This window comes from Peromyscus leucopus, chromosome 23 (genome assembly GCF_004664715.2).
Source record: "Peromyscus leucopus breed LL Stock chromosome 23, UCI_PerLeu_2.1, whole genome shotgun sequence".
NCBI lineage: Eukaryota > Metazoa > Chordata > Mammalia > Rodentia > Cricetidae > Peromyscus > Peromyscus leucopus.
In genome coordinates, this window is record NC_051082.1 from 4,541,078 (window position 1) to 4,561,978 (window position 20,901).

General features: G+C 54.1%; 3 protein-coding genes across 6 annotated transcripts in view; 2 read left to right on the forward strand and 1 right to left on the reverse strand.

The window, feature by feature from the left end:
* Window positions 1–2,229, forward strand: part of Usp30 (ubiquitin specific peptidase 30) — a 56,776-nt gene extending 54,547 nt beyond the window's left edge. For all 3 annotated transcript variants that reach the window (XM_037198608.1, XM_037198609.1, XM_028861684.2), the window contains exon 13: window positions 95–2,229. In XM_037198608.1, coding sequence (XP_037054503.1) covers window positions 95–359 — 265 coding nt within the window. In that variant the 3' untranslated portion in view covers window positions 360–2,229. The remainder of the gene's footprint in view (window positions 1–94) is intronic.
* A 428-nt stretch (window positions 2,230–2,657) lies between these two features.
* Alkbh2 (alkB homolog 2, alpha-ketoglutarate dependent dioxygenase) lies at window positions 2,658–7,330 on the reverse strand. 2 transcript variants are annotated; one of them, XM_028861687.2, is made up of 4 exons: window positions 7,194–7,330; window positions 6,609–6,913; window positions 4,540–4,738; window positions 2,658–2,986 (listed from the first exon to the last, which is right to left on the reverse strand). In XM_028861687.2, the coding sequence occupies exons 2-4, from the start codon at window positions 6,820–6,822 to the stop codon at window positions 2,680–2,682; spliced, it is 720 nt and encodes a 239-aa protein (XP_028717520.1). In that variant the 5' UTR covers window positions 6,823–6,913; window positions 7,194–7,330; the 3' UTR covers window positions 2,658–2,679. The 2 variants fall into 2 exon arrangements, with proteins under 2 accessions (XP_028717520.1, XP_037054505.1); XM_037198610.1 differs by having other exon boundaries at window positions 7,161–7,330.
* A 1,902-nt stretch (window positions 7,331–9,232) lies between these two features.
* Window positions 9,233–18,239, forward strand: Ung (uracil DNA glycosylase). Its single transcript, XM_037198652.1, is given in 8 exon segments — window positions 9,233–9,445; window positions 9,520–10,105; window positions 11,119–11,214; window positions 14,226–14,323; window positions 14,666–14,754; window positions 15,687–15,791; window positions 15,794–15,864; window positions 17,155–18,239. Coding segments are annotated over 8 exon segments (1,305 nt in total). The 5' UTR covers window positions 9,233–9,326; the 3' UTR covers window positions 17,296–18,239.
* The last annotated feature ends 2,662 nt before the right edge of the window (window positions 18,240–20,901 follow it).

Consider the following 20,901-nt stretch of genomic DNA (forward strand, 5'->3'; position numbering starts at 1 on the left):
CTCTCCTCCCCAAGTGTAGCACACCGGGCGGGATTCGTGTTCGCCTACACGGCCTGGTTCCGTCATAACAACCGGCCTTTCTCCCACCCGTCAGCTCCTCCACGTACCTGTTCCGCCTGATGGCAGTTGTCGTCCACCATGGAGACATGCACTCTGGACACTTCGTCACTTACCGACGGTCCCCACCTTCGGCCAAGAACCCTCTGTCAACCAGCAACCAGTGGCTGTGGATTTCCGATGACACTGTCCGCAAGGCCAGCCTGCAGGAGGTCCTGTCCTCCAGCGCCTACCTGCTGTTCTACGAGCGAGTTCTGTCCAGGGTACAGCAGCAGGGGCGCGAGTACAGGGCCGAGGAGTGACGGGCAGCCCAGCCAGGGCCCGCGGTGAGGGCCGCGTCCAGGATAACAGAAGGCATGCCACGTGTGCGCGGGCAAGCAGCCCCTCGAGAGCCCTCAGCCTTGTGTGGATTGTGAGAGCAGGCTCCACACGGGAGCCTGTCTGCGCAGCGCTGCTGGGGAGGGGGTGCTGGAAGGTGTCCTCGTGAGGACAGCCTCCATCGGGTCTCGAACACCTTCCTCATCTGACACAGGTCATTAAAGACACAGACTCCAGCGGCCACCCTTTCTGTACTGTAACATGCTAGGTGTCCTCAGAGGGCACTGCCTTGTCTGGTCCTCTGACATTCCAGCATAGATCTTTATTTTTAATAAGACGGCCCTAAATATTACGACAAGAATTAGTGAAATTATTATTATTTTTTAATTAGTGAAATTATTAAAGGTAACAATTCAGAAGAAAAAGTGCCTTTCCCTTCTGGTTGTTCTGGGAACAGGCATGTCCTAAGAGTCACAGGCACAATGTTGGGAAAGCCCTCGTCCTTCCAAGTTCCTTAGAGGTCAAAAGAACATTTAAGGATGCCTAAACAGCATGGTAGCTCATGCCTGGAATCCCAGCACTCAGAGGCTGGGCAGGAGGATCACTGCAAGTTCCAGGCCAGCCTGGGCTACATAATAAAACCTAGCCTCCTCCCCCAAACCTGGAGAACACCTCCCCACCTTTGGGTATGCCTTTTGTAATCTTCAGTTCTTTATATGTAGTCAAGGTCACTGGCCAGTCCCACCCCAAGCCTTTTCCAAAACTGTGCTGTCTACACCGTCTGCTGATCCTGCTTCGAGAGACAGCTCGCTTTGTGTTATTAGTTCCCATAACGGGGTCTGCAGGCAAGAGCCTGGGCAGGGCGGCCTGAGAGACGAGCTGTGCGAAGAGTGTATGGGCCAGGGCTGCAGGCTCTCTGGCCTTGCTTCTTAGAGCCCACGGTGAGGAAGACAGCATGATGTTTGAACAGAACTGCAGCCAATGCATCCTGCCGTATGCTCTAGGACCACGTTCTAAGAGTGTGTGTCCAGTGACCTTGTAAGCACAGGGCGCGCTGGGAATTTCTTCCGTTTTCAGAGAAGTTTCACGAATAGCCAGGCATGGAGGAATCTCGAGGACACAATAGCACCTCTGTTTTAGCCAAGTTTGTCATTTAAAAACAAAAACACGATACCAAACCAAATTCAGACGGACTCTTCTCATGTAAGATTTGGAACCAGACCTAGCCAGAGGTCACTGAGGGTAAGGCCAAGGACGTGTTTTCTCTGCAGGGGTGAGCTGGCAGACATTCCAGATGTGCCTAGGCATCAACTATGTGAGATGAGGTCTCACTGTGCATCCTGAGGACTTGAGACTTTGAGACTGTGCCGTGCTGGACCTCCAAGCCACAGCTCCCACAAAAGGAGCAGCTGAACCATTTGATGTGGCCAGGGCCCTGCAGACCTGGCTTTGGGTTGAGGTGAACGCACAGGCACTCGGTCACATGTGATCTTAGAGCACTTGGCAGAGTTATAGGCTCCAATCGTCAGTCCTGCTGCTCGTTCTGAGGTCAGCCAGGGAGAGATGACCAAAAAGACAGGTGTGGGATGCTGGTCAGAGCCTGGGTTTGAGCCAAGGTTGTAAATGTGTTAACCTGACCAAGTGCTAATGTACTTCTTTATTTTGTAAATTATTAGACATTAGATAGCAACCAATGATGATTTCTAGTTTTAAGTTATTCACAGTAGGTAGCTTCTTCCTGGAAAACCTAAGTTAAGCTTAGTACTTACGCCGTAGGCTGCTGAGTGTGGATCTGCTAAAGGCACTTTTGTATCTGCTGTGTGCTATAGCAATAAAGACGGTTTTGTTAGGAAACACTCGACTGTGGGTTTATGTACAGCAAGTGGCCTGTGAACTTTCAAAGATCTGCCTGCCTCTGCCTCCTGAGGGCTGGCGTTAAAGATGCGCCGTCATGCCAGGCCTGAGTGGTGGTATTTTACTGCGGATGTTACATAGCATCCTCCTGAACTGGGTGCTGTGTGCTGGGCCCTAGGTTTTTAATAAACCTCCTGAGTTCTCGGTGGTAAAAAAAAAAAACACCAACCTCCTCTTCAAGCAAAGAGAAAACAAAGTGCTGATTACTAGAACGGGGTTTTAGGGGCCAGACAGATGTCTTGGCGGTTAGGAACACCTGCTGTTCTTACAGAACATCTGTGTCAAACGGCTCACAACCACCTCACCTCACAACACCCTCTCCTGGCCCTCCTGGGCACCTGCACATATGTGGCGCACACACACACAAATAAAAATAATAAAAAACATGTTTTATTTTTTACTAGGTAAAATTTTCCGAAAAGTCAGATTGACCCGAGGAGCCAGGACCTTCTTGCGGATGGGGAGACTGTGGTACCAGTGGGCATTAGTGGGGTGGTTCATCATCAGTAGGCTCCCGTGGGCCAGCTGCAGCCTGACGACCTCCACTGTCTGCCGGGGCCTCTTCCCTCGAGAGTCTTTGTGCCGGAAGAGGAAGTCTCTGCAAGCCCCGAAGGAGACAGACGCGATGGGACTCCCGGGGGCCAGCTCTCGTTCGTCGTCCCTGTGCTCCCCGATGTGGTCGCTGCCGTCTTTGTACCTGTCGTGGGAAAACAATCCCAATGCGGAAGAAACCCTCTCCGTCCCCTGCGGATGCTGCAGGCGCCTCATCCTCTTGTAGCCCGAAGCAGAGCGCTGCTTCTGCACAGCCCTAGCCCGGGAGGCCAGTGAGCCCAGCCTGGATGTCTTCGCCAAGTGCCATGGTTTGAATGAGAAAGGCCCCCAGAGGCCCATAGGTCTGCATGCTCGGCTCGCAGTCCATGGAACTCGGGGGCCGATCAGGAGGTGTGGCCTCGTCGGCGTAGGTGTGTCATGGTGGGTGGGCTGTGGAGTTTGAAAAGCTCACACCAAGCCCTGTGTCTGTCCCTCTCCGCCTGCTGCCTGCAGATCAGAACGTCCAGCTCCCGGCTACTGCTCCAGTGCCATGCCTGTCTGCTGCCCACCACGGTGAGCATGGACCAACTCTCTAAAGCAGTGAGCAAGCCTCGAGGAGATGCTTTCTTTTACAGCGTTGCTTTGGGCATGGTGTCTCCTCACAGCAATAGGACACTGACTGGGACACTTAGTTACTTGTGATGCCTGCAGACCTCACACATCACATCAACTAGCCACGCCTTCCAGTCGCCGGGTCCGCGTATGGAAAGCCTGCCCTGTTCCTCCTGCACACACACCAACCGTCACCCTGTGCAGTCTGGCCCCAGTTCCTGATCCCCAGCCGCACCAAGGGATGTCCACTCCATGGACACCATGCATGCGCTCCCTCGGCTCAACTCCAGACGTTGGTGTCTCCAGCTCTAGCTAGTTCCACGTCAAATGTCACTGCCTTGAGGGCCTCCCCCTCTAACCACCCCACACCAAATGGCTTTCCCTTTAGCCCAGGCCTCGCAGCCTGGCTGTTCTGTCCTCAGAACACACTGTCGGTTGTAATCATGGAAGCAGGGCACTCCCAGCACCTCCAGGGTGGAGGCCAGGGCTGTGCTGAGTATCCTAGTGCACAGGTCAACCCTACAAGAAAGGTATTTCCGGATGCCAAATGTCAGCAGTGGTGTACCCATCCTAAGTCTCTGCCCCCCAACCCAGCCCCACCCTCGGCCCCATCCATCAGTTTAACTTTCCCAATAACCTCCCCCAACCCCTCACTGCCTCCTACATGTGAGCTCCATAGAAACTCCTACCTTTAAAAAAGAATAACTCTAGCCAGGCGGCGGTGGTACACGCCTTTAATCCCAGCACTCGGGAGGCAGAGGCAGGCAGATCTCTGTGAGTTCGAGGCCAGCCTGGTCTACAGAGTGAGTTCCAGGACAGGCTCCAGAACTACACAGAGAAACCCTGTCTCAAAAAACCAAATAATAAAAAAAAAAAATTCCTAATTCTGTGTGTGGTTCCATGCAGGTGAGTTCAAATCCTCAGGGAGGCCAGAAGTATTGGATCTGCTGGAGCTGGATTTACTGGTGCTGGGAACTGAATTTGGGTTCTCTGCAAGAGCAGCAGCCCCCCCCCCCCCCCCCCCCCAAAGCCCTCCGCCCTCGTCCAGTACACAAGTAAACAAGGCATGACGGAGTCCTGAGCTCCTCCCCGTGGAGGAAATGTTACCTGTTAATGAGCACAAAGTTAAAGGTCTGTCCTGTCACCCTGCAGATTCGCTCTCGAACACGCTCTAGAACTGGGATCCAGGGCTTCGGTGCCAGCGTGAGACCGGAAAACGTGTATGTCAGCCCAGCGTCTCCGTAGGTCGCCTGCTTCCTGGGAACGCTGTGCCACTTTCCAAACACCTGGACCTTGGCCAGAGCACCTGTGCAGATGAGATGGCAACTCCATCCCGGCCCTCCAGGGACGTGGACAGACGAGTCCTCCACACGCATTTGCTGGGTATTCAACAGGGAGGACACTGTGAAATGGCATTTCCTCTGTTCCTCGTTGTTGTATAATGAGTGCCCTGTTGGGGACCTCTTCCCCTACGCCACCGTGGCTTGTTCTCATTTTCATGAAAGGGTATGACGGCGCACCCCTGTAATCTCATCACTCTGGCGCTGAAGGAGGCAGAGCACAAGTTCAAGGCTAGTGTGTCTCAAAAAACCAAAGGGTTGGAGAGGTGGATCAGCCAGTGAAGTGCCCGTCACTTCAGATCCCACTGCTGGGAGCTGCAAGTTCCAGACCCTATCTCAAACAATGAGGGGGTCCCCAGCTGGGCATTATACAACGGGGGGGGGATGCAAATGAGTGTACTCAGGACACATTGGGCAGGGTTCCCTGGCTTTGTCATGTGCACAGACACACAAAACATAGACACACATGCCACAAAACCAAAATGACATGAAAGCATGTCAGGGCCTTGGGAAGGAGGGGTCTACGGTAGTGGGGCTGGAAGAATGGGTAGTGTGTCAAAATGACCAAAATGTCACATACACACATGAAAATGAAGAACGAAAAAACAGAAACCAACAAACCACAGATGACTTTGTGAGCAGCTGAGGCCCATCTTTCTCCTCTTTCCTTTCTTTTTAAAAATACTGTTTTATGTAGTGGGGCGTGGTGGCGCACCTGCGCCTTTAATCCAGCACTCAGGAGGCAGAGGCAGGCGGATCTCTGTGAGTTCGAGGCCAGCCTGGGCTACCAAGTGAGTTCTTGCACAGCCAGGGATACACAGTGAGATCCTGTCTCAAAACAAAACAAAAAACTTATGTATTTTATTTTTTCCGCATGTAATGTCTGTGCACCCTGTATATGTCTGGTCCCTCCAAGGCTGGTAGTGCCTAGTACTGGAGTTCCAGAGGGTTGTGGGCTGCCATGTGGGGCTGTGAATCCAACCTGGGTCCTCTGGGAGAGCAGCTAGTGGTCTTAACTGCTGAGTCATCTTCCAACTCCTCATATATTTATTTATTTATGGCCTTTAAAGGCAGGGTCTCATGCAGCCCAGGCTGGCCTTGAACTCTCCATTTAGCTGAGGATGGCCTTGAACTCTGGCTCCTCCTACCTCCATCTCCCAAGTTCTGAAATTACAGGTACACACCACCAGACCCTGGCTCCGCTTTTTAAAACTGTATGTTCATTGCCTTAACTGAAGTCGGAGCATAAAGAGGCAGCTCTGAGCATGGTGAGGTCGAGTCGTGGCTGGATGGTTTTGTGTACACACTAAGGGCCTATTGGATGCATGATGGGGCCTATTGCAGCTGAGGCTGGTACAGAGCCTGTGTGCTCATCACAGCTTCTCAATATGTGGTCTCCAGGCAACAGCATCAGCACCACCTGCAAACTCTCCAGACACGAGACTGCAACGGTCAGTGAGTTCTGAGCGGCAGCAGGCATCCGGCTAAACCACCCACCCTTCAATGAGAAACTAACTTGGCTGCACATGAGTGTGTTTGTTCGTTTTGATAGTGCTGGGGTCTAACCTGGGGTTGTGTGCATGCTACAGAAACACTCTACCACTGGCCTGGAAGACAGCTGTACCTCCAGCCATTCTGACTCGGTATCACAGAGAACCCAGAATGGTTTGGGGTTTGTTTTTTGCTTTTTGTTTTTGTTTTTTAACTTCCCAGGCAATTCCAATCAGTAGCCAGGTAATTTCGCTCTAGACCCTGTCACAGCCTGAGTTCACGCTTCTCCTAACAGAGGCGCATTCTTTCATCACCGAAGCCTAACACCTAAAGTCCTCCGCTTACCGGTAAAATACTCCACTTGTTGCTCCAACTCTCGGAAGATCTCGTCTGCCTCGGTTTTCCCAAACAGGACAGTGTAATCACAATCCAGACCTTGCCCACGAAGGTGCCGCCAGTTGAGGCTCGGCTGGCCGCCCGAGGCTCCTCCCGGCGGGGCTGGCTCCTCCCTTTCCCCTCGGAGGTCGTCCTGATCAGGCTTCACCAGGAACCTGTCCATCCCGCTGCCCCTTCACAGCCGTGGAGGTGAATGGCCAGGCGAGAGGGGGGCCGGGCTCAGTCCTCCACCCGCGTGCCACAGACACGTACGTCTAGGAAGGAAACAGGGCATTAAAACTAGGAACTGCCTGGCAGTCCTTAACCAGGTGGTGAGCTTGCAAATCTCACAGGCCTGCTCTTTAGTTTACGTTTTCGTAGCACAAGCCGACCTCAACCACACAATCCTCCTGCCTCGGTCGCCCAAGTGCTGGGATCGCCGGCGGGCGGCAGCCCCAGGCCCTACTACCCCTTAGGAATTCGCTTGCTCGGGCTGCAAACGCTACAGATGGGAAGACGCACGCGCAGAGAGGTACGGGGTTCGCCCAAAGTCACCCAGAAAAGCAAGGTGTCTCCGTCCTGCGCCCTGCGGGAAGGGACTGACACGGAGTGTAGCCGTGCTCCACCGAGAGACGCAGGGTACCGTGCCCCGCTTGGCCAGGGCTCTGCACCAACAAGCAGCTCACACCCGCCTCCCGCGCCGGCGCGGGACTTCCGGCACAGCGCCCCCTGCCGGCCCCTGTGCGCACCGCAGGATGCTGCCTCGCCGGGATGGTTCTGCAGTGTTGAGGCCGGTGGACCGGTTCTGGGGTCACCCCACTGGGGGTTCAGGAGCCTGAGCAGCGGCGTGCACGGTGTCTCGTGTGTGTGTGTGTGCGGAACAATGTATAAACCTGCATATCTGACGAAGCCATAGCACCGTCTGAGAACCACGGTCACGATGGAGAGCAATTTCACCATCCCAGAAAGTCCTCTAGGCACCAACTTAACGCCCCACCTGCCTGCTCTGTCTGCTGTTCCTGGTTGCTTGTCCCAGAATTCCAAATAAGTGGAATTATATGACTTCTTTGTGTACGCACAATCTGTAGTTGAGGTTTTTTTTTTTTTTTTTTAAACTCGGGCTGCGGACCGGGTGGGACACACACACACAAACTTTCAGTTACAACAATGCCTTTGTCTCTGGCATCAATAAGGACATTATGTGTCTATATTATATATAACCATATGTGCCATTTGCAACAGTCCCCCCCCCTTCATTGCTGGTTAGTATTCTGGTGTTTGGACGAAGCACACTCTAAAGACCGTGCGGCAGTCATTTCTGGCTCTAGGTGACACGGCAAAATCTATAAATATTCATGCTCAAACTTTCTCTGTGAAGGATTTTACTTCACTTGAGGAAACGCCTAGGAGGGTGGTTGTGGGGTTGCGCGGCCAGAGGGAAAGTATCATCTGCTGCCTCTTGGAGAACATGCTGCTCCGAGATGGCGGCTCACTTCCTAAAAGCACTTCCTGTCCCTAAAAGCACTTCCTGTCCTGGACTCCGGCACCCTCCAGCAAGACACAGGTCCTGCCTCACCCACACTGTAATCAGGAGATGGGAACAGAAAAAAGGACAATGAAGGAAATCAGATTACTTCGTACAGTTATGGAAGTTATGAGCAGGGGGTGACAGGCTGGGGGTGGAGGTGGGGGTGGGGCAGACCTCCCGGGGGAGGGTCCTAAACCAGGACGAAGTGTATAAGGTGTGAAGATCTCAGAGGGACAGCTGGGGAGCAGCCTGGAGAACTGCTTAGATGTTGGGAGTCTAGTCGGTTAAGATTGGGAAGGTGTAGCACAGGCTGGCCTCTAATAGACCTCTGTATCCAAGGTGGGCATTGAGATTCTGATCCTCCTGCCTCAGCTTCCCAGATGCTGGGTTGACAGGGTGCACCGGAGGGTTTTCCTGGGCACTAGTCAAGGGCTTTTTTTTGCTTGTTTGTTTGTAGACAGGGTTTCTCTGTGTAGTTTTGGTGCCTGTCCTAGATCTCGCTCTGTAGACCAGGCTGGCCTCGAACTCAACAGATATCCACCTGCCTCTGCCTCCTGAGTGCTCAAGTGCTGGGATTAAAGGCGTGCGCCACCACCGCCCAGCTGCTAGTCAAGGTTTAATCTACACCCTCAAAAGATCACTCAGTAGAAAAGAAGAGTTGGGATTGTCAAGTCTAGACTTGAGATTCTACTGGGGGGGTGGGGTGCGGGGATAACTGAAGGATGCTAAAAGGGCTGAATGTGGGGGTTAAGTGCATGAGATGAAGCACAAGAAGGTAGGTGTAGAGCCCGGTGGCCAAGGGGCCGCCCAGCATGCATCAAGGCCCAGAGTTCAATCCCCACGGCTGAGAGGGAGGAAGGAGGGGAGGGGTATCTGGGCAGGAGCAACCACCTCCAAGGCCCTTCTCAAGTCTCCAAGCTTTCCCGTGAGGACCCGGAGAGAAAGACCCGTGCACCAGCGAGGATTGGCCGCGCAAGCCCCACCTCGCCCGGGGCGGTGCCGCAGCCCCTCCCACACATGCGCGCTGGGCCCCACCGCCCCCAGCCCTGCCAGCCTCCCCGCCCCCACCTGGAACTGGCGCGGGCTGGCTGAGCGCCAGCTGTGAGCACCGCCCGCGAGCCCCGCTGCACGCGTCCCGGAGCTCGGTCCTCGGTGCAGGCATGATCGGCCAGAAGACCCTCTACTCGTTCTTCTCCCCGACCCCCACCGGGAAGCGGAGCACGCGCAGCCCCGAGCCGGTGCCGGGGGCGACGTGGCGGCCGAGGACAGCGGCGATACGGTGAGGCCTGCGGGGCAGTGCGGGACTGGGGGGGTGCAGGGGGGGAAGGGGAGCGGCGGGGTTCCGGTCGGGAGCACCGCGCGCCCGGGGCCGCCTTACGGGTTCAAAACAGCCGCGCGCGTCGGCGGCCGCCATGCCGAGACGCCAGCCAGTGGGGACGGGGCCCGGCCGCCGCCGAGCCAATCGGTGTGCAGCGTTCCCGCCCCTCCCTCCGCGGGGTCCAATCACAGGCGGCGGGGGGCGGGAGCAGTTTTGCCGCGAAAAGGCCGCGTGCGCCTGGGCGCGGAGGCGGGCGGAGGGTGGCGGCGGCGGCTCGGGCTCCGGCTCCGGCTCGGCCCCGGTCGGCTCGGCCATGGGCATTTCGGGCCGCGGCCTTTGGGGTTGGCGCGGAGCCTGCGTGCGCCGCGGGGGGCCAGGCGGCGGAGTCTCACCCGCGACCCCGACTCCTGGCAGGCCAGCCCCGCCAAGAAGGCCCGGGTCGGGCAGGACGAGCCGGCCACGCCGCCCTCCTCGCCGCTCAGCGCCGAGCAGCTAGTCCGCATCCAGAGGAACAAGGCCGCGGCCCTGCTCAGGCTCGCCGCCCGCAACGTGCCCGCCGGCTTCGGCGAGAGCTGGAAGCAGCAGCTGTGCGGAGAGTTCGGGAAGCCGTACTTCATTAAGGTCGGTGGGCGAGCCCTGGCAGAGGGCGGGCGGGGGGGACGGGGACCTGGCGCTGCATCGCGCGGGTGCAGCCTGCGCTTGTGGGCGGTTGTGCGTTCAGCCTCCTCCTATGTTTTCCCTGCCCTTCGGTGCAGAACTTCACGCCGCGGTCTTTGGGTTAAAGTTAGGCCTGGCAGATGGTTTCCTGGCTTATTATTATTGAGCCGGGAGAGAGTATGCAGGACAACTCGGGAGGGGGGGGGTTGGGGAGGAGTCTCCCGCTCACGTGGGTCGGGGATGGAACTCTGGTTGGCGCGTTCGGCGCCCGCTGCGCCCCCCCCCCGCCACGACTTCTTGTAAGCCACTTGCTTGGCGCGCCATTTAACCTGGCGTAGTAAAGCATTAACCAGACTGAACGAAATGACCTTTGGCCTTTTTTAAATCAGGGAAAGACGACTGAGGCTCCGGGCTATAATCCCAGTCCTTGAGAGCTGTAGCCTGGAGGGTCAGGAGCTGAGACCGGGGTGGGGGGTGGTGCAGACTCTGATCTACCAAAGACACGGTCATTAAAAAAGGGGGGGGGGGGGGGGTGGGGGGGAGGCGGGGCCACTGAAATGAAAGTAACTTGGCAAATCAGCCTTGATCCAGCCCAGAGTAAATGGGATGGATCTGCTTCAGAGGGTCCAGGTGCTGACTTGGGTAGTTTTTTTTAAAAAGTTTGCGTTTGGCGGGCCGGTAGTGGTGGCGCACGCCTTTAATCCCAGCACTCGGGAGGCAGAGGCAGGCGGATCTCTGTGAGTTCGAGGCCAGCCTGATCCGCAGAGCAGAGATCCAGGACAGGCACCAAAACTACTACACAGAGAAACCCTGTCTAGAACAACCCCCCCCCCCAAAAAAAAAAAAAGTTTGGGTTTAAATCATACAAAGACCCAAACAAGACTTCAAACACGTTTTCTAAAGAGATTTTTAAACCTAATACTTACGGTTTCCGGTGGGAATCTGCTTTTAAGCCCCCTGTTTCTCTCTGTAATCAGCTCATGGGATTTGTTGCTGAAGAAAGAAAACATCACAAGGTCTATCCACCCCCGGAGCAGGTGTTCACGTGGACCCAGATGTGTGACATCCGAGATGTAAGTGAAGCTGGGGTCTGGGTAGGGAAGAATCAAATCGTGTTCCCTAATTACCAACAGGCAGTGGTTTGGTAGTGAAGAAGCCTGAAATTGTGAGGTTCGGGAGCTGTGCAGGGTTGAGGCACTCGGCCCTAACCCTCTCACCACTGTGTTTCTCCAGCTGTTTATTCTTTTAATCATAACGGCTATTTCTATATCGAAAGGAAAAATACACATATGCATTTGCTTGCATGCTCATTTTTTTTTTCTTTTCAATTGTTCCTTTGTTAATATCGTAACCCCAAAGTTATTTCGGTCTCTTGATCGTAGACAATGGGACTGGAAAAGTGAGGGTCTTTCTGATCGTATAACGTGGGGGAAATCAAAGAGAAGCTTTGTGCTAACACATACCCGTAATCTCAGCACGTGGGTTGGAGGCCAGCCTGGGCTACTTGAGACCCTGGTGGAACAAAACAAAAGTTGAGAACAAGTGCTGTTATACCTTAGACATAGGAAGGGTAGCCTGGGGTACTTGATTCAGGTAGCCTGCCTAGCCCATCACTTCCACACCTTCACCTAAGTGTCACAAACCCGGCCCAGGTGCTGACTCCCCTGTTAAGCCTGGACCCTGAAGCCACAGCTTGCTAAACTCTTGGGCCTGTGGATTTGGGTGGAGACTGCATTGCCTCGGCCTTCGAGGGCCATTTTCTGTCATGGCTTGGGGGGGGGGGTTCCGAGACGGGGTTTCTCTGTGTAGCTTTGGTCCTGGATCTCACTCTGTAGACCAGACTGGGCTCAAACTCACAGAGATCTGCCTGCTCTGCCTCCGAGTGCCGATATTAAAGACGTGTGCCGCCACCACCCGACAATAAGTTTTATTTTATGCACGCTGGTGTGAGGGAATCAGATCAGAACTGGAGTTGCAGACAGTTGTGAGCTGCCATGTGGGTGCTGGGAACTGAGCCTGGGTCCTTTGGAAGAGCAGTCAGTGCCCTTAACTGCCGGGCCATCTCTCCAGTCCTTTCTCTTTTGTAAGTACATCTTTTTTTTTTTTTTCCATTTATCTTTGTCCTTTTGTAGGAGTGTGCAGCACACTTGTGTAGTCAGGATAACGTAGACGAGTCGGCTCTTTTCCCTACACCACTGGTTCTGGGATTGAACTCAGGTCGTTGGGCTTGGAGCCAGGTGGCTTTACCCACTGAACCTTTCAACCCCACACTTGTGATTTTTAATGAACACACACTAACTGTACATGCTGCACGGGTATGGTGGCATTGCAGTACGTTTGACACGTGTGTTACTTCAGACATTTATTTTTACTTTGTTTTCCTTTTTCTAGTAAAGACTTTAATTTTTCCGTCCATTTTTGATTGCATGTGTGTCTGTGTGGCACATGGATGCAGTGCCTTTGGAGGCCAGAAGAGGGCCGTGTGGGTGCTGGGAAATGAACCCCGGTCTTCTGCAAGAGCAGCTGGTGCTCTGAACCGCTGCGCCATCTCCGGCCCTTATCTTCTCTGTGTGTTGGAAACATTCTAGTCCTTGCTCCTACTTTGAAGTGTTTATTGAATTGTTGTCAACTGCGCTTAGTTACCACAGTGTGCTGTGGAGCATTAGAAGTTGTCCTCCTTGCCAGGTGGTGACAGTGTGCACCTTTAATCCCATCGCTTGGAGGCAGAGGTAGGCGGATCTCTGAGTTTGAGACCAGCCTGGTTTAGAGAGAGTTCCAGGACAATCAATGCTACACGGAGAAACCCTGTCTCAGAAAAACCGGAAAGAAAAGGCATTTCTGCTCCTGCTCTGTTTCCGTCGGTCAGGCGGCCTGGGTGCCGCTCGTGGCTCTGCACCGCCTGCCTGTCTCCATCAGCTCTTGCTGTGTATCTGCTCGCCGCTGGAGCTTGAGTGTGTGTCTAGGCTGTATGAACCCGGAAAGCGCAGCACCCCGGGTGCTCTCTAAGCAGGGGTGCCTTGCACCCCGGCCCGCCCCTGCCTTCCGTGGTCGTTAGGAGTCAGTGGATGGCATACTTCAGTGGCTGTAAAGTCGATGAGTAAGCCTTCATGCTACAGCCTGACCCTGAGCAAACCCCGCGGCTTGTGCCTCAGGAAATGGAACATGGGGCTCCTCATTCTTGGGTTCTTAGACACCTGGGTCCTCTCAGCGTCTGCTGGGGACTTCCGTGGGCAGCACACAGGTTCAGGAAGACCAGGTCCTCTGTCCACAGTTGTCCTTAACCCACCCCCGGAGTCCTAGAACAGGAAAGCAAAGTTCTGTGTGCCCGGGTTCTTCACCATGGAAGATGCGCCAACTGCCTGGAACCGAGACCGGAACAGAGCTGCTCAGTGGGAATAAAAGTCTGCAGCTGAGTTCTAAGGGGACTTTAGAGGGAGTGAGCCGTAGAGGAAGTGCTAAAAAGGACGGGAAGCAGAAGCGTGAGGACAGAGAGCAGGGCCTGTTCCCCGGAGATAAGCCTTGCCACACCTGAGAAAGACGCCAGTCTTCATGACTTGCCAGCTGCTCCCACACTTGTGACCTGGCCTCGTTCTCTTGGTGTTGCCCATCAGTCCTGCAGGGCATCTGCTGGGGGGGTGTCTGGGTGCAGGGCTGGGAAAGCTGTTTTCCCACAATGAGAGACAGGCTGACTGCCTAGAAAGGCCGACCCAGGAAGTGGTAGCAGGCCTGGCCGGGGGTGTCTAGCCTTTTGACATTGTCGTCCGCAGAGGTGGTCCATGTGCTGCAAGGGTGGGTGCTGAGAAGTGACTAGCTTGCAGTGGCCACCTCCCCCACCCCACTGTGGCACTAACTTGGGATGGGGTAGGATGCTCCCCCCTCGGGATGTTTCTGAGTGGTGCCATGCGTTCCTTTGTGTGAGAATCGAACAAGAGGAACACAAAACTGTCCTAAGTGGATGGGCCATGGCGTCGAGGCCACTGCCTGCAGGATGGGTTGTTAAGTGGCTGCTGGGGTGTGGTGGGCTGCTCCTTTTGGGTTCCGTGTGTGAACTGAACACGCTGTTGTCCGGTCTTCCCGCTCACAGGTGAAAGTTGTCATTCTGGGACAGGATCCCTATCACGGCCCTAATCAAGCTCATGGGCTCTGCTTCAGTGTCCAAAGACCAGTTCCACCCCCGCCCAGGTACGTCCACGGCACAGCTGGCTTCAGTCCAGAGGCGTCGAGATCAGGTGGCATTGTGGTGTGGGCTGGGTCACGAGGCTGGGCACTGCTGGGGGGTGGGAGTGGGGGGTTGTACATAAACATAGAAAGAGAAGGTGACTTGTGGCCGCCGTACTCAGGCCTTCCACGGTGAGGTCTGTGGCAGATGGCCTGTCACGGCTGTGGGTGGCTGTCTGTCCACGCCACAGTTACTGTGTCCCTCCCACCCTGGCTTTGTGTTTCTTACCTTTTCATGACCGCCTTTGTTGAATTTACAAACTGCTGGAGATTCTGGTTGACTGCTTTTCTTTGCCTTGTTTTCAGTTTGGAAAACATTTTTAAAGAGCTGTCCACAGACATCGATGGTTTTGTTCATCCTGGCCACGGGGATTTATCGGGATGGGCCAGACAAGGTAACCAAGCCTAGCTAGGCATACTTGGATCAGTGCTGGTATCCTGCTCTCTCTGCTCTTGTTTGTTTGCTTTTGTCTGTCTGTCTGTCTGTCCTTCCTTCCCTCCTCCCTGTATACCCATGTATGTAGGGTTGTGTGTGTGTGTGTGTGTGTGTGTACATGTACTTGAGTGCTGATGTTGGCAGAGGGCAGAGGCAATCAATTCCCTGGAGCTGGAGTTACAGGCAGGTTAAGCTGCCCTGCACGGGTCCTAGGGGTTAAACTCAGGTCCATCTCCAGTCCCATCGCTATGTTTTTCAAAGTTGGCCATTCTGTATGTGGTGGGGCCTCTGATAAGGTCCTGGTGGCTTGTTACCCCTGTGTTATCCCCAGCCACACCTGTTTTTTTTTTTTTTTTTTTTTTTTGTGTGTGTGTGTGTGTGTGTATGCATTGGTGTTTTGCCATGGTTGTTGAGTCCCCTGGGCCTAGAATTACAGTCGTGAGCTGCCATATGGGTGTTGGGAATTGAACCCGGGTCGTCTGGAAGATCATTCAGTGCGCTTAACCACTGAGCCATCTGTCCAGCCCCTCCTTGGCCACTCTTAGGCATGGTAGTTAGTTTCAACACGCTTGCTCTTGGCTTCTAACAGTTTGACTTTGTTGCCATCGACTGTTTTGGGCTCATTTTCTCTCTGATTCTCTAGTATCACTTGGGATGTGTGTTTTTGAACACTTTGGTTGTTTGTTTCCTACTCCCGAAGATGCCAAGAGGGCAGATAGGAAACAGAACGTCCTGAATCTGGCTCAGATGTCCCTGCTGGCCATGTTGTAACGCTTTATGGCCTCGTTTCACTTCTGCCCTGGTTCTGTTGTGAGCAGTTGGGTCACGTGTAACCTGCGGTTGAAGTTTGTTTGTGCTCCTTCCTGACCTTTGCCCCCGCTGTGTTCACAGGTGTCCTGCTCCTCAACGCTGTCCTCACCGTCCGCGCCCACCAAGCCAATTCCCATAAGGAGCGGGGTTGGGAGCAGTTCACGGATGCAGTTGTGTCGTGGCTCAATCAAACCTGACGGGTCTTGTCTTCCTGCTCTGGGGCTCTTACGCCCAGAAGAAGGGCAGTGCCATTGATAGGGTACGTGGGAATCTGGGGTCCCTGCTGCCTGTGTGCACAGCCGTAGATGGTCTGCTTGTGGTGGCTCATGTGGCCCCGGTACCTAGGAGGCTAAGGTGGGAAGGGTGCTGTGAGCTGTGGGCCAGCCTGGGCTATGGAATGAGCGTGTACAATCCATCAGAAGTGGGGTCTGTTCCCCCGACAGCTGGACAAGGTCGGACACCCTGGGGTGCTCACTGTGCCTCATTGCAGTTAGTAATCGAATAGACGCGTTAACCTGCCCTGTAGAACACCACGGTCCCTGGCACCCTTGTGTATGTGTGATGCAATGCTTGATGAATAAGGCAAGTGTCCTGCTTCCCAGAAACTTGGGACCATACAGAAAACAGGCGTTCCACTGAATCAGATAGGGTTTACTCCGATGCCATGAGCAGTGAGCACTTCAGCCGGAGCACTGTTTGTGAATGCCCAGCAGGACCGGAACACTTTGAATTTCTCCTCCCTGTCCCTGCTTCAAGCCTGGGTACTTGCCTGTCACCATGTCACTGGGGCAGAAACCTGAGCCAGCATCTTCTTGAACTCTCTTACCCTTCTTGCCGTTAAATCCTGTCTTACCCGTGAATCCAGTCACCTATGTCCCTGAAATGTCCCAATACTGCTTCACGTTGCTTCTGTCTTCACGCCTGGGCCGGATGCCAGTATTTCTGTAGTGAGGGCTGCAGGTGGATGTAAACGGTGGGACAGAGGTGGGGAGAGGGGAGGGCTCACCAGGGGAATCTCCAGGGGGCAGGTGCATCAGAACTGCGGCGGGACCATACCGTGTGTGTGTGTGTGTGTGTGTGTGTGTGTGTGTGTGTGTGTGAGTGTGAGAGAGAGAGATCTCAGAAGGTCTTTTGAGGGTGGGGACACAGTCACCCGTGCTGTGGGCTAGACAGCCTCAGATGGAGAGAGGGCTCGGGTCAGAGCACTTTACTATAGAGAGGACCGAGGTTCTGTTGCCAGCGTGGCTGCGTGTGTTGCTGCTGAGCTCCCCTGTAGTGTGTGCGTGCCTCACGGCACCCATCAGCAAACTGACCTGAGTACAGGCAGATCGGTAGTAACTGGGTGAGAAGGTGTGGCCACCATCCTTGCGGACGGTGCCCTGTGCCTCCGAGCCAGCAAACAAACGTGAGCTTCGGGTTTTGTGAGTGCAGGGGTGAATGCACTTGAGAAAGAGGGCAGGGCTGAGTGTGCACAGCTGTCTGGAGGCACAATGGCCCTGGTTATGTTGAGAAGGTGCCAGCTGCCACACTGAACTCTGTTCTTTTTCAGAAGCGTCACCACGTCCTGCAAACAGCCCATCCCTCCCCGTTGTCGGTGTACAGGGGCTTCTTTGGATGCAGACATTTTTCTAAAGCCAATGAACTGCTCCAGAAGTCTGGCAAGAGGCCCATCAACTGGAAGGAGCTGTGATCTTGCAGTGCAGGCCGCCTGTCTCCAGCAGAGCTTCTGAGAGGCCGCTGAAGCATTGGCCATAGACGACACTGAAAAAGTCCTGTTCTTAAGTTCCCGTGTGCGTGAAGAAAATGGAGAGATCTTTGTAAAGCGGTCACGAGCCAGCCAGGCCGCAGAAACCACAGCTTCGGCAGCCAGACCTCTTTTGACTGGCGCTAGGCTTGAACTCTCCGGGCCAGGCAAGGTGGCCTGGCCCAACAAGCCCACTTCTCACAGACCGGTGGTCACATGCTTGTCCTCTGTGAGCTGTATTGGGCTGGGGGAGAGATGGTTTTTGATGAGCTAAGTTTGGTGTCTGCTGCTGTTTACTTTTGCTTTTAGACGTAGTGGTTACAAGGTGTCCAGGTGCGTTCTTCAAAGGGCCTCTGTCTCAAGGAGCCCTCGGGTGTCTTGCCATCTTTGAGATCTGTTTCCTGTTAGAAAGGGAGCGAGTGTGTTGTCCTGGCCCAGGAGGAGTGGCTGCCATCCATCCTGCTGCTCGTCCAGGCCTTTGCCTTAAGCAAGTGGTAAAGTTGAGCAGAGCAGAGGGTAGGGTTTGCGTTTGTTTTAAACGAGGGTGGGAGGTTTTCTTGTCGTACCTGTGGAGTCAGGGTTCCCACCGCAGACTGCCAGGTGTGGTTTGTGTGTGTGACACTGGGGACCAACCCCAGGGTGCTGCTTTTTTTTTTTTTTTTTTTTTTGTTTGTTTAATGGGCTGAATTCACACAAATTGTATTTCTCTGCAACGCTGGAGAATGTTGTGTCTTTTACAGGGTAGGCAGATAGATTATTTTTTTCAGTCCTTTCTTTGAGAGACAATCTACTGAGTTTATACCTCAACCTGGATCCAGTGGATCCTACTGGTTAGAGAAGTGATCTGCCTGAGCAGGATAATAAAGATCGTTGGAGTTTGGCTTTGTACAGACTGTTGTTCAGCATTTATTTGCAGGTGCTGGGGCTTCCCTTGTCACCATGGCAACCACGGATTGCAGGAAAGGCAGCCCTTTGTTCTTGTGCCCTGTTTGTAGGTCTCCACGGGCCACCCACTGCCAGCCTGGTCCCCTGCTGCTAAGGGCAGGTTGGCCAAGGTAGGGTCTGCTGGGACCCCGAAGAAACAGTTCCCTGGGGGGAAAGTCAAGCCTCTGGAAGCCTTGGCTTGCCCATCCTGGCGAGTTCGTCCTAACTGACCCAGCAGCTGTCTAGATAAAGGTGTGATTCGCTGGTGTTTGATGAGGAAGGAAAAGCCAAATGCATCAAGGGGCAGGGATTGCTTCGTGCGGGTGGGTGCACACCGCAGTCCCCAGGGTGCAGAGTAGCTACATGCATGCTACATACATGCACAGTTTGGGAAAGGTGCTTCCTTCCTTGTCTAAAGACGGTGACTTTAAGATTCCATGTGTGGGGTCATAAATAAGCTCCTTGAGTGTGGGAGACCAGCTCTGACCTTTCAGAGGGTTCTTGGGAGGAGTGAGGAAGTATTAGAGATACAGACGCACAACAGAGACACGGTAGCTTCGGGAGGGCCCTGGGTCAATACCCAGTCACCAGAGTTTAATCACTGGGCTTTTTATGCATGACCTTTCAAGGTCTAGGTTGTAAAGTACGAAGTGTAGACCCTTCTGAACATCTGGCAACTGTGCCCTCGCCTAAATCATCCCATTATGTAGCCCTGCTGGGTGAAGCAAGCCCAGACTTTCTGACCTTGAGTAAGGCCTTACCAGCAGACTTCAGGGCTCCTCCCAGAAGCTGTGCAGTGAGCTAGCTCCCTTGCTCAGAGGCAGAGTGAGATGCTCCATCTCTGCCTGCTAGGGTGACACCTCCCTGGCCGGAGCTGTAAGCGGAGAGCTACCTTCAATGAGGCAAGGAGCAGCTGTTGATGAGTTTTAAACTGAAGAACTGGCCCAGCAGTGGTGGCACCACCTTGGGCAGGCAGAGGCAGGTGGGTCTGGGTCCCAGGACAGCCAGGGTTACATAGAGAAACCCTTTCTTAACGGGCTGCAGAGATGGCTCCGTGATTGGAAGCATTGGCTGCCCCTGCAGGATGACCTGGGTTATAACACTCCAGTTCCAGGGCATATACGTGCAGATAAAACCCTCGTTTCTGGGCTGTGATAAACTACCAAAGGCAACCTGGGGAAGAAGTGGTTTCATCTCACACTTGGGGGAAGTCAGAAGAGTGGACACAGGAACTGGTGGAAAGGCCATGAGGGCATGCTGCTTACTTGCTCAGCAGGCTTGAGATAGCACCAAGGACCACCAGCCCAGGGCTGGCACCATGGTGGGCCGAGCTGGACCTCCCACATTAGTCATTGAGAAAATGCACAAGTCAGACAGTGACTGGGAGGCGGACGTGGACGGATCACTGAGTTCGAGGCCAGCCTGGTCTACTTACAAGTGTTAAAAACCACTAGCCAGCACGCACCCACACACACTGAGCCAGAGAGAGGTGGCTCAGTGGTTCAGAAGCATTTGATCTTACAGGAGAGCTGAACTGAGCCCCCAGCACACCGGTACTCACAGCCCTCTAACACCTGAACTCCATGACTCGGACACCTCTGGACACCTGTGCCCAAGTGCACATACCCACTGGAAGGCCTCCACACCTAGACATAATTAAAAGTAACATCATTTATAAATTAAAAACCTGAAGGGCTGGTGAGGTGGATGTCTCAGTGGATGCCACTGCCAAGCTTGAGGACCTGAACCGGTCCCTGAATCTACGTGAGGGGGGCAGAGCTCCAGCTCCACGGGATTCGACACAGCTCTGGACATGGGCACCTGTCCCGTGGGGCACAAGTACCTGCCACGTAACGTGGGATCATTTTTTTAATTAAATGGATTTGTTGGGTTGTGACCGCCAGTACAGGTGACAAGAAAAATTGACACTGGACTGGAGACAGGGCCAGGTGGGGTGAGCACTTCCTGCCGGGCCTGACGTGAGTTTGATATCTTGGACCCATAAGGTAGGTAGAAGGACAAGTGAGTCCTGAAGATGGTCCTCAGACCCCCGTGTGTGCAGACAAGTGGGCACAAGATAATGTTCTAGATTTATCCGGGCTTGGTGACCGGCACATTTAATCCCACCACTTGGGAAGCAGCGTCCAAGGCCAGCCTGGTCTACAGATGAAGTTACAGGGCAGCCAGGGCTACATAGACCCTGGCTCAACAACCATGTTGAAGCTGCTATGGTACATGCCTGTGATCCCAGCACCTCTTAGGCCAGCAGTTCATAACGTGGGTGGTGATCCCTTTAGGGGTCCAACAAACCTTTCACAGGAGGCAAGTATCAGATATTTATTTATTTATTTATTTAGGTTTTTCAGAACAGGGTTTCTCTGTGTAGTTTTGGTGCCTGTCCTGGATCTCGCTCTGTAGACCAGGCTGGCCTCGAACTCACAGAGATCCGCCTGCCTCTGCCTCCCGAGTGCCGGAATTAAAGGCATACGCCACCGCTGCCCGGCAGTTATAATTTATAACAGTAGCAACAAACACGATTTTATGTTTGGGGGTCACCACAGCGTGAGGAACTGTATTGAAGGGTCACAGCATTAGGAAGGGTGAGAACCTCTGGCTTAGGCTAAGGCA

Coding starts and splice junctions, on each gene's coding strand:
- Alkbh2 (XM_028861687.2), bottom strand. CDS start 6,822: ATGGACAGGTTCCTGGTGAAGCCTGATCAGGACGACCTCCGAGGGGAA. Junction 4,739..6,608: donor ACAAGTGGAGTATTTTACCG/GTAAGCGGAGGA, acceptor TCATCTGCACAG/GTGCTCTGGCCAAGGTCCAG. Junction 2,987..4,539: donor AACTTTGTGCTCATTAACAG/GTAACATTTCCT, acceptor TTCCCACGACAG/GTACAAAGACGGCAGCGACC.